A 13,051-nucleotide genomic window follows, 5' to 3' on the forward strand; every position below is an offset into this window, starting at 1 on the left:
TTGTGGAGCGGCTGATATCCTTTCGGATACCGTTTATGCAAATTTGGTGGTCGGTGGTGAACGTGCCCATGGAAAATGACGCCATGCTCCATGCACTCTCTCCAAACAGCGAGGGCGGCAAAGCCATCCTGGTTAACCTAAAGAGGCATGGTACAGTAGGTAATGTACACGATGGTAGCACCCATTCATCTGTGCGTGGATGGAGTGAAACGCCACTGCAATTATTTTTTGCACAATAGATGGTATATACATGGAGTTTGAAAAGACTGCGTTGTAGCCAGTCCTGCACTATAAGCGGTTATGTTTCAAGTGGTCTGAACTGTATCATCTTTCTGGCTTTTTAAAAGTCACAAATATCAAACAAATGTCTTTATTTTCCCCACTACTGAAGTTTTCTGCCTTCCATACGTCGAAGCATCACGACCAGTCCAGGTGGCCATGGAAAGCCGGCCACTGCTCAGTGCCCATTTTTTAGAGCACTACTGACCAGGGTGTCGGAACGAAATGTTTTTCGTTTCGGTATTAGTTTCGTTCCGACACAAAAAGTTCCGTTCCGTTTCTGTTCCGGAACGAAAAAAAATATGTTCCGTAACGGTTCGTAACGGTTTTTTTTTTAATGCGAAAATTTGAAGTTAAGGTAATCATAAAAAACATTGCATTTGTGTTGTAGTTACTTGCCCTCCTCTTAAGAAAGTGGGACAAGGGTAAAACACGTTCTTCAGAGGAGCGGAAGTAACTGTACCACGAATTCCTATCAATTAGCACAAACCAGTATAATTTCAGTCATAGTATTTATTTTCTCAAAAGGCAAATACGAATTTTTTTATTGGGATCAATGCTTTGTGTCAAGGGGGTGAGCACGATCTCAGAAGCAGCACGTCATTGAGTGTACTCTGATGTGCGAGACCGCTGTTCTGATAAAAAGATCGCCAGGCCTGGGCGGAAGACGCAGCACAGTCACAGCGAAAGCTGGAAGAGCGGACTTTGTAGAGCCCATTGTAGAGTCTCTTAGACCAACTAATACAAGTACACATGAAAGGTACCCACTACGCCATAAATCATCGTAATTTTTCTGAAGTAGCGAAGTTTCCACTATGTCATTTTTCGTCATTCTTACGAGAGTCGTCGTACCCGCTACACATCTGTAAGGCATTATGTGCACTTTGTGCTGTGGCTGATGATGATGAAGAATTATGGTTGAACACTTTGCAGTGGGTGAGAAGCAGTGTTGCGGAATGGGCGCCTCCATTTCATTCCAATGCCGGGGAATTAGAACTTAACGCAATTCCATTCCTTTCAATTCCTCGGAATGACAAAACTTAGCTCATTCCCACTCCGGGAATGGCCAGGCAGTTCAATTCCATTTTTGTAATTCCTCAACGTAGGAAAGGCACCCTGATAGCTTTATCGAGTTAAGATTGAACGCCCCATAAAGCTGATGTTATCAGATGCATTAAGAACTGCAAAAGTACGCAAAACACGTTATTAAGGCCGGGGGATAGTAGCTTGGTGACATATCTCGTGCAGTACAACCACCCTACTAATTCCCATAGGGGCAGTCCTCCTGCTACCTATAGAATTTGCATGGTCAGCATGTTTGAACGAATTGTGATGGTTTAATATTGTTTAAGCTTAAATGTGTGTATGCTAAAATGACTGCATAGCGTATTTTTATGCCGACAAAAGTTGTATTCAAGAAGACTAAGCAGTTTTGCCACGCGCCTGGAGATGTCGTGAATATGGAGAAAACTAAGATTTGTTTAATGGGGAACAAGAGCCTCTACATCTGCTGGTATTAGTTGGAACAGTGAACCGCTCACGCACCTTGTGCCTTTGCATCGAATACGGAACACTGGGCCGCACTGCTCGTCAGCACTCACGTTTGTCAAGCGCGCCTCGGAAGCATGGATGAGGTGAGGAAAACTTTCTGTGTTCGCCTGTGCGCAGGTATGCAACGTCTTCCTTGTCGCAAAGGTTATTTAGGTGTGCTAAGTACTAAACTGCCCGTGAGATAAAGATCAGGCTGTGCATAGAGCATTCGGCACTTTCGTGTGGGGGTATCAATGGGAACGAACGCGCAGGAGTAATCCCTTCAGTATCTGCTGCGATAATGCATTTGTTTGTACACTACCTTATGCCTCGGTTTGTAGTAGGCGCGTTGCTTATAAATGTACCGTGCTTTTAATCCGGCAAACCAGTTTAAATATACTGCTTTATTGTTAAATTCGAGGCTCTGACTTACTAATGTTTGAAGCTTGAAAAACAGCACGTAGACGAAAACGCGCTCTATTTTCAGAAAAACACGTAACTTCATTCCCATTCCATTCCCTGCAAAGTGCGCTTAATGCCATTCCCATTACATTCCTCCAAACGTTGTCCCCATTCCATTCCCATTCGATTCCAGGGTCGCGCAAATGTGGAATGATTCCGGAGTCATTCCGATTCAGGAGTGGCAACTCCGCAACACTGGTGGGAAGCATTAAACCAGATACTCATTGCGCTATTAGCATTGTGTCATGACTGAGTGTTATTTTACTCTTCTGCCACGCTATATTACATGTGTTAACACGATTCCTTGCCCGACATGATGCCTGTATAAAGCATTCACTGTGGTGGAAGACTCGACTGCCACGCAGAGGGCGCGGGTTAAAATCTAATCCGATCCTAGAAATTTGTTTCTCATTTAATTTTTTCTTATTTCATGCGATAGCGGTCACGGACACCGGCAGTGGCGGACAACTATGGCGCCATATTCAGCTGTTGTGATCTCATAACAGCTTTCGCTGTAACTTCTGCGCCGACGATGCCCTCTCCACTTTGGCCTGTATGACAGGCGCGCAAAAGTCCACTTGCGTTAATATAAACATCTCTGGTTGCCACTGTTTTTGTTTTTCACACAATTTCAACGCATCTTTGCTTCGGCATTCCTGCGTGAGGTACGCGCTAATACTGTACCCTGAGACATGCTCACATTGCATGAGCTCAGTTGTTCCAGATTGCTAAGTTTTCTCCTGAACCGAAAAACGATTGAAAAAATTTCGGTTTCACTCCGGAACGAAATAATAGCTAAAGTTTCGGTTACGTTTTCGTTCTGGTCAAAATTATCGTTTTTTTTTTCATTTTTCGTTTCCGGTTTTCGTTCCGTTCCGACACCCTGCTACTGATCATGTATATCGAAGCGCCCTCAGAAAAAATATTCGTCTGGCTGTTTTATCGGAAGCTTGCCATCATCACAACAGTGTCACTAGGCAATAAATTCCAAGATAACGCTTCAAAGAGTACAAGCAACAAGCACACATGTTGATCCTTACACGGCAGTTAGCCCACAAGAGAGAAATTTGAAGAAAACGTGCACGGGGCAGTGAGTGTTCAAGGTCAAGCTTGTGTTCAAGATCAAGGGCCTTACACATCATATCATGCAGCTTGGTAGTAGCATAGTTCAGTGTTTCACACATGCTCTGTATCAGAAAATGTCTGACTTGGTGTTATCGTTATCTATGTCAAGTGATAAGCACAAGTAGCCATCGAGGCAGTAGTACTAACGAAACACTCATATGCAGGCAAGGAGAGTAGCATCTTGCAAATGATCTTTATCGGCAACAAAAAAGTCACAGTTTGTTTAGCAATGCCGCAGAGCTTGCCCTTCATGATTTGGATGTTGAAAGAGGCTATTCTGGACTCGCTAAAGAAAGCGCACATTCCCAAAGAAATCATTTGGAGCTAATAGATGCTGTCAGCACAAATAAAGGTGTTTTTGGTGAGTACAGCACTGCTTTTACCACCAGTCACAGATTTCACTATCCTACGAATTTTTCAGAGCTGCTTCCACTTATGTGCAGCACTGCTGCCTACCCTGTATAACCATGTGGGTGCTCGTCATAAAGCCGTATGTTGAAGCAGTGCAAAACAGCGACCGAAATTTTCAATGCTGTGCTGCATCTGCCTCAATTCCCTGCAAATAATAAGCACGTGATGTCACAAAACATTGAGGCCACTGAAAATAAAGTTGCCATAATTTAGGCTGCCACCTATCTTCCATGCTAAGCAAGGCTACTTTATTTTGCTTTTGCAGCATGCAACAGGTTTCAATGCTGTGTTCATCAGAACCAGGTTCACCATTCCTATGCGATCTGTCATACGTGTGCCACTTGCAGTGCATGTATGTATGCGTTCTGCAAACACTTGAGGGTTTTGCTTTCTTGTAAACCTCAGCAGCTTAGTCCACGGCAGAAATATGTGTCACATTTATAATATGGCTCCGAATATATCACAAGGTATTTTTTCTAACAGCCAATTATGCATACAGATGCAGATATGAAAAATGGCTAGCTCCCCCACAATCGAGAGTAGATGTAAGCATGAAATGGCTACCAGCAAAGCAGATTGGTAGGAGATGATACTAGCCACAATACTAGGCACTATGCTGTGTGGTGCACACCATGAAGCATCACCTCTCTAAGGAGGTTACAATCCACACCGCGGAACAGTGGCCTCTGCCATTAGCTCCGGCTAGGTGCAGCCGCTGGAGTTTATAAAAGCCCAGGCTGGGTTTTAAAAGAGCAAGCGTATGGCACCCTGCCTTTGGAACATCCCTACTGGAAATTGCAAATAACATTTCAGCATACTAGAAGCTTCGGTGATAGTGTGAACAAACAGTGAGAAGAACTCAGAAGCAATATTTTTTGCAATTTGTTTAGGCCGTGACTAGCATATGTAATGCGGTCCTGTACAAGGTTAGCAGCTAGAGACCGCATTTGCCCGGACCTTCATGGTTTGTTCTTTGATGCTTAAAAGAAAACTAATGCTTCGTTTGTGCAAGTGTTGCATTTCATGCCTACTCTTCCCTATATCAATTTTAAGGAACACAGAATGGCATGTCACACAAAGCAGTCATACACGGCAGACACAAAGACAGCCTGATTAATACACCTACCACGATGCCATATATGGTGTTGTCAAGGGAGTAGCTCAGGCCAGCCTGCATAGCTGCATATGTGTACTCATTTAGTGCATCCGTGAAGAGCCGCACGAACATATGTGTCATATTGGTGTGGTGTGGATCTTGGTATGCAACAGGGCTGAAAAGAGAAAACGTCAATATTCCTTACAGGCACAACAGCTCACCACAAATTAACAATGAACACACTACACATGACATCATTAATAATTTATCTTAAAAAGACTAAGAAACACACAACACACATATTGAGCACAACCTGCCAACTGGTTTATTGTCGTGAAAAAGACAAACCAGTTTTCACTTTTACCCTCTCTGCTGTAATCAACCATTCCCTCCGAATTTTTTTTCTGAGCATATGTGCATGCTCATTTGGTGCAAGCCTGCATAATGGTTACGTTTTTTTTGTTTTTTTTTTTTCAAGACAATAAACCAGTGGGTAGTTTGCGCTCAACCTGTCGTGTCTTCTCTTTCTTCATTTGTCTACCTGGTGCAATTTTAATGATGAATGAACACCCTATGGCTCTACTCAATGATTAATAAATATAGCTTATCAAGAGACAAGTTCAGAGAGGGATAATAAAATGGATTATCTTATTTCAATGCTGCAAACGCTTTGAGACCTTGATTCTTCAAATTTCTAGCGGACACACCCAAGTTTGTTGGGTACAAATAATGTACTTAGTTTTCCAATAGCACACAAAATTTTTAAAACTATATTTAAGAAACCCACTGGCAAATATGACATATCTGTTCTGCATTTATGCTTACATAAAGCACCAATGCCAGACCTTTCCTACTTTCAGAAGGCAGAAAAGATATATCACTTGTGGGAGAGCACACGCGCCCATTTCCTTTCCTTAATGCTGGCGCGATCGCGAACTGACGGTGGGAGCCAAGGAGCTACTAGGAGAGGAGCACCGTCGCCCCTTTCCGGGCAACCCCTTCTTTCCCGCCGCTCCTCGCGCCATTCCTCGCAGACGCGTGAGGCGACAACGCTTTGTCCATCTTCCCGGTTTGTCAATGCCTCTAATCCTGGGTCGAGACTTTCTCGCCAAGTCAGGTATTGTCATTGACATTGCAAGAGGGGGTTACCGAGAGCGCAACGGAGACGCGCTAAAGCTTTTCTCGAAAGCACCCGCATTGACAACGGCATGCCAATCGCAGGGAGTAGCGCGAGTGAGAGAGCAGGAAAGCGCGCGGAGTAAGCGAGTAACCCCGCCAGAACAATGTGCCGCGGTACAGGGAAGGTCAGTGCACCCGCTTTTGGCAGAAGCACACAGCATGCCAGAAAGGGAAAGGGTGCAGCTGTCGTCGCTGTTGTACGAGTACGACGCGATTTTCACTGACCGCCCGGGCCGCACTACGCTGGTCAAGCACACAATCGACACGGGTGACGCACGACCTTGGACATGCAATCCCCGACCGATTAGCTTGACCAAGCGGAAAGCACTTGACGCCGCCTTGGACGAACTCATCGACACAGGCGTGGTCGAAAGGTCAAACAGCCCATGGGGTTTCCCGGTTGTTCTAGTTCCAAAGAAGGATGATACATATCGCCTTTGTGTAGACTACCGCAGGCTGAATGAGGTTACGAAGAAGGACGCATACCCTCTTCCATCCATTTCATCGTTAGTATCCAACCTAGGCGGGGCGAAGTACTTTACGACGCTCGATGCTGGTCGTGGATATTTTCAGGTCGAAATGGACGAGCGGGACAGAGAGAAGTCAGCTTTCACATGCCACAGGGGACTTTTTCAATTCAGGAGAACGTCTTTTGGCTTGGTGGGGGCTCCCGCTACTTATCAGAGGCTAATGGACCAAGTTCTGGGAGATGCAAAGTGGCAGCACGCCCTCGCATATCTAGACGACATAGTGGTTTACTCGAAAACGTTCGATGAGCACTTGCGCCACTTAAGAGACGTTCTAGAAAGGCTGAGGTCTGCGGGCATCACTCTGAACCCGAACAAAGCTCAGATAGCGGCGACCCGAATAACATTGTTGGGATTCACGCTTGACGAGGGTCGCATTTTGCCGAATAAGGGTAAGCTTGAAGCGATAGTCAGCTATCCGTCGCCGAAAGACATCGGCGAGCTGAGGCGCTTTCTGGGGATGGCGAACTTCTATCGCCAATTCATTCCAGACTGCGCGACAGTGCAGGCGCCTTTGACAAAGCTCTTGCGGAACGGCGAGCGTTGGGCTTGGGGTCAAGAGCAGGAGGCCACACTGCGTCGCCTCACTAAGTTGCTGGCTAACACGGCTGAACTGCAGCTACCCGATTTGAACAGGGAGTTTGTGATTCAAACAGACGCAAGCGACCTGGGGTTAGGAGCAGGGGCGTAGCCAGAAATTTTTTTCGGGGGGGGGGGGGGGGGGGGGGTTCAACCATACTTTATGTATGTTCGTACGTGCATTTGTATGTGTCCGTGTATATATACGCAAGCAAAACTGAAAAATTTTGGGGGGGGGGGGATTGAACCCCCCCAACCCCCCCCCCCCTTGGCTACGCCTCTGGTTAGGAGCAATTTTGCTTCAGGAGCATGGAGGTGCCCTCCGACCGATTGCGTTCGCGAGCCGTTCGTTGACGCCGGCGGAGAGGAACTACTCGGTAACAGAGAAAGAGTGTCTCGCGATAGTTTTCGCTCTCCGTAAGTTTGACTATTACATCGAGGGAGTGGCGTTTGTTATTGAGATGGACCACATGGCGCTCACGTGGTTGAGGCGCTTGATCGAACCAAATGGCCGCCTGGCTCGTTGGGCATTGCTTCTGCAGCGTTACGACTTCACCGTACGCTACCGCAAGGGCAAGAACAATGCCGCGGCCGACGCACTATCGCGTGCTCCAGTCCGTCACGAGACTGACCCGGAACGGACTGAGAGCGAGACACTCGAAGTAGCGCTAGCGGAAACAGTAGAAAAAACGTCAGTTCAAGGCAAAAGTGTGAACCACGTAGAGGCTGTCGTTAGCACGGGGATTGTTTTCAGCAGAAGGGAGCTGTTAGAAGCTCAGTAGAAAGATCCGTTTTGTCGAAAGGTGTTCGACGGGCTCCGGGAGCCGGGTGCCGAGGCCACCGCGCACATGGGGGCAGCTGGTATTGCTGTCGGTGCGGAGCGCTCGGCAACAGCTGGTAATGCTGTGAGCGCGCTGGATTCTTATCTGCTGGATTCTGATGGCGTCCTGCTGAGGTACATCCCATCCGACGATGACACAAGTGAGTCATTCAAGGTCATGATACCGCGCAAGTTGAGAGGAGCACTGCTTCGCTACTTTCATGACTCGTGCATTGCTGGGCATGCGAGCGGCCCTAAGACTTATGCTAACTTGTGTCGCCTCGCTACCTGGCCAGGCATGAAGCGGGATGTGATTCGTTACGCCCGTTCATGCCATGTGTGCCAAAGCGTCAAGCCCCGAGGCGGACGACCGCCCGGCCTCATGCAGTCGATCAACAGACAGACTCCCTGGCAAAGCGCGGCATGTGACGTAATGGGACCATACCCCACAACTCCTAGCAGAAACAAATTCTTGCTGGCGGTCACGGATCACTTCACTAAGTGGGTAGAACTTTCCCCCCTTAGAAAGCTGACGGCTCGAGTGATCTTGGATAAGTTGATGGAGGTTTTCACCAGGTTTGGTTTCCCTGAGCAGTTGATAACAGACAACGCGTCTTATTTTACTGCGAAGGTGTTTGTTGACATGTGCGCCACGCTTGGCATTAAGCACAAGAAAACAACCACCTACCACGCTCAGTCGAACCCCACGGAACGAGTCAATCGCAACATCAAGCACATGCTTGTCGCGTTCTCTGAAAGGCACAAGGACTGGGATACCTACCTTCCAGAGATTGGGTTTGCATTGCGATCGACTGTGAACCGCTCGACTGGGTATGCGCCTTCTTTTCTAAACCTGGGGAGAGAACTGCCGAATCCGATGGAGACGGTACTCGCGGATCGCAGTTGAGTGCCAGTGGCGTCATCAGCACGAGCTGAATACGCAGCGCAGCTGCGCGAGAAGCTAGCGGAAGTTTTACGTAAAGCACGCAGTAATCTCGGCACTGCTAGGGCACAACAGAAGGCACAGTACGACCGCTCGCATCGGAACGTACATTACGAAGTGTACGTTCCGATGCGATCTGGTGCTGCGATGCCATCATGTTCTTAGCGACGCTAGCAAACAGTTTGCAGCTTCACTGGCACCGAAATGGTCCGGGCCGTACAGAGTGCGAGAGAAGGTTTCCTCGCTTGTTTATCGGCTCGCGAACATGAAAGGCAAACCGAGCAGCGGACCAGTGCACGTATGCAACTTGAAACGCTATGTGTCACGGGAGGAGCATGGGGACGACTATCAGTCCCCCTCCGAGCCGCAGGCGGCGGCTGAGAACGCTCGAAACTGAGTGAAGAGCCCTGAGCCGCGGTACTTCTTGCGAAACAGGCGGAGACAACTCTGCATGTTGGATAAGCAAAAGTTAAATAGGTGCCGCCGGGACGGCTCGGAGAGGAGACCGCCTTCTCACGGCGAGCCCACACCCACATTCCGCCGTCGTTGTCGCAGCCCCACCACCACCAGCAAACATTGCAATGGACGCCTGACTGGAGGTCGACTGGTACATCCCACCGCCACTTCCACGCTACCCCATCGCCCCACCGCCCAGCCTCCACACAAGAGGCCCGAAGACCAATGCCAACCCAACTGGGAGAGCCAGCTGCCTCAGGGCCGCAGCCACCGGGACGTGCCAGGGTTGTGTGGACACCGCGATGGCCTATGCTCCCTTAAGGCCATGGCGCAGTACGCCGAAAACCCCGTGCACCGCCAGACCGGAGGAGCCCGAACCATGCTGGAGAGGCTTCCTGGAACGAAACACTTCGTTGACTCGCTCCTCTCAATCACCACCAACGACCAGCGAGGCGGGGCCCAAGAAGGCGCGGTCCGGACCACGGGGCTGCAGGAGCAGGCCAGACTTACCGCAGCAGTGACAGCAGAGGCGACGACTGGGGAAGCAAATGACGCAAGTGGACACGGCAGCGAAGACCGCAACGAGGCCGGTGGTGGCTACTTCGGAGGCAGCGGCGACACCCACGGCAGAGGGCCAACCGCAGGAGGGCACGGACCTAGACCGATCCGTCCTAGCCTTCCTCGATGAGGAATAACAAAATATTACCTCATGGTGCAGTCTCTGTCGTCCGAGGGCTTTCTTAAGGGGAGGAGGATGTGGGAGAGCACGCGCGCCCATTTCCTTTCCTTAACGCTGGCGCGATCGCGAACTGACGGTGGGAGCAAAGGAGCTACTAGGAGAGGAGCACCGTCGCCCCTTTCCGGGCAACCCCTTCTTTCCCGCCGCTCCTCGCGCCATTCCTCGCATCCCGGCTCGCGGGAAAGGGAACTCGCCCTGCGAGGGAAACAACCCTCGCGGTGGGGAGGGACACGGGAGGTGAACAAAACTGCCAACCAGGCAGAGAGACGGTCTCTCTTGCTCTGCTGACCTGCCAGGTACCACCTCACCGCCCCAAGTTCCACGAGCCGAACATCGACCGAAGGTGTAAGCGTTACCCTTTGTTTTCTACTAGAGCGGACTATCCCTCTACGCGACATTTACGCGTTATTGCTAGTGCAGCAATAAAGTGTTGTTTGTTGTTCTAGCCTGTTGCCTTATTCGCCCGAACCCGTCGTAGCTGCGATGACTCGCGCTACGGGAAGGGGACGTTGACACGTGCACGGTACGACTATTTGCGGTTGGGACCGGAGCTAGGCTTCTGCACCAGCCGTGCATAGAGCGGACCCCTTCACACTCTTTTGAATTTCCATTTGAATACATGTTGCAACGGCAAAGTGAGTTGATAAAAAATGACCATGAACCACATGAATACAGTGCTCTAAAATCAATCAGTGTAAAATCCAACACTAACCAAGTGTTGATGTGTCCTGTTTAGTTAATGAAGAATGGAGACGTAAAGACTTAAAAAGCCCCTCCAACACTTTCGAAACACCTATTTTTTATTTCTCATTTAATTATAACAATAATATCTGGGGGTTAATGTCCCAAAACCACAATATGATTATGAGGGACACTGTAGTGGAGGGCTCCGGAAATTTCGACCATCTGGGGTTCTTTAACGTGCACCTAAATGCATATATGTGGTACACAGACCTCAAACATTTTCGCCTCCTTTTATTTCTGATTTGCGTAGACTGGTGGCTGGGCATAATTGTGCCATAGGTCTGAGCACCGACATCAAATGATTTAGTATTTTACTCACGCAATAAAGTCACTACATCGCTGCCGACTGCATCAACACGTAGTGGCGCTCACCAGAACTATTGCGGGCGGGGAGAAGCGTGCAGTCCTATGATTGGATAAATGTAACGTTAGAAGTGATTGTGGTGTGGCATCAAGACTAAGATTACTATTGGGTTTCTTTTTGTCTTTTCTCTGCTTTTTCATTGAACCCAAAATAGACGACGTCACAACAAAAAAAGATCCCTATAACTACAAGGCACGACAGAGGCTGCGAAATGAGAATGAGAGGAGGGACTGACAAGAAGCGTTTTTGTAAGGAATGGCGGACAAAGCCTCGCTTAGAAAGAGTAGCGCCCGCTCAAATTCTGACAAGTCAAGGTACCCCACTTCTAATGCCTTACTGTGTAAACAAAACCAAGTTAATAATAATAATTGTTGGGGTTTAACAACCCAAAACCACGATTTCATTATGAGAGACGCCGTAGTAGAGGGCTCCGAAAATGTTGACAATCTGGTGTTCTTTAACGTGCACCTAAATATGAGTACACAGGCCTCAAGCATTTCTGCCTCGATCGAAAATGCGGCTGCCGCAGCCGGGATTCGATCCCGCGACCTGCAGCTCGGCAGTCAAGCACCATAACCACTAGACCACCGTGGCGGGTCAGGCACCACGTTGTTTGTTACTGTGGCAATGGCGTCATCAATACATTGGACTGAACCGGCAATAATGGTGTGCGAGCTTCCGCTACATAGGAGTTTTCAGCTCATTTCATTGGCCGTGCGCTTGGTTGTCACAGGCGAGTGAAATGTGGTCATGTGACCGTGCGAAAACATAGTTGAGGGTAGGCATTCCTTTTCTTTCATTTTGAATAAAAGAAAAAGGCTTCTAAAGTGCAGAAGGCCTCGAAAGCGGCGATTCAAACCATCGATAGTGGGCTATCGATGCTCAGTGGGCGTGGTACGGAAAGAGTTAAAGGGGTACTGACAACATTTTTCGAAGGCAAGTTTACTCTGCCATAGAAATCTCGTGTATACAGGGATGGCTCTGAGCAAGTGTGAAGCTCAGCAAATACTGATAAGATATTATATTTTGATAGTAAGTCAATTTTCCCATGGCACACCTACGACATCAATACTCGCCTGCCGTCAGGCTACAGTACTGATTCTGGTGGCTTCACACAGCAGTCTGGTTAGATGTGATGACATCAGGTACCAAAACTTCCAAAATGGCCGCTTGTGCATCACCAATGGAGCCCCGGTACAGAGCGGCTGTGGAAACATCACAATATCTTGAGCAAGCACGTGACAAGAAGCTCACCCCATGTTGTGACGTCAGGGTACAGTAGGGACCAAAACTAGCTCTTCAAAACGTACTGTAATTACTTTTTCAGTGTGCACTCACACTTAGCAGTACATTATCTAGGCTTTTGAGGGCTTGGCCTTTCATTTGACGCAAAAAAAAAAACTGAAAATTTTCGTGTCAGTACCCCTTTAAGCTTCATTCATCAGCAGCTCTTGCGTGCTTCCATTTGCAGACAAACATGCGACGCGTGGCGCAATGTTATTGATTTGGACTTTAGGTCGAAGATGACCACAACAGAATTAATCCTAGAATGTCCATATAACTGCTGTCTTAACAAAATAAAAGCACTACAGCTGCGGTCTAAATACAGTGAAAGCCCAGCAACAACCTGAATTATAGCACATCCGCTTATGGTGGCCACGTTTTCTGTTTTGCAACACCATACACCAAATCGAGCAAGTGCTACTCGCCGGGGTTGGGAATTTCAGTTGCCACTGTGTTCAACATAAGTCTTATGATTCGGCTTTGTCGCTAAACATCCACATAATGAGCTGGCAG

The 13,051-nt window shown here is 48.3% G+C and overlaps 1 protein-coding gene across 2 annotated transcripts in view; it reads right to left on the bottom strand.

The window, feature by feature from the left end:
- Positions 1 to 13,051, bottom strand: part of LOC119379410 (insulin-degrading enzyme) — a 439,455-nt gene that overhangs the window by 203,872 nt on the left and 222,532 nt on the right. For both annotated transcript variants that reach the window (XM_049411974.1, XM_037648727.2), the window contains exon 17: positions 4,934 to 5,078. In XM_049411974.1, the coding sequence (XP_049267931.1) occupies positions 4,934 to 5,078 (145 nt within the window). The remainder of the gene's footprint in view (positions 1 to 4,933; positions 5,079 to 13,051) is intronic.

Source organism: Rhipicephalus sanguineus, chromosome 1 (genome assembly GCF_013339695.2).
Source record: "Rhipicephalus sanguineus isolate Rsan-2018 chromosome 1, BIME_Rsan_1.4, whole genome shotgun sequence".
NCBI classification, from domain to species: domain Eukaryota; kingdom Metazoa; phylum Arthropoda; class Arachnida; order Ixodida; family Ixodidae; genus Rhipicephalus; species Rhipicephalus sanguineus.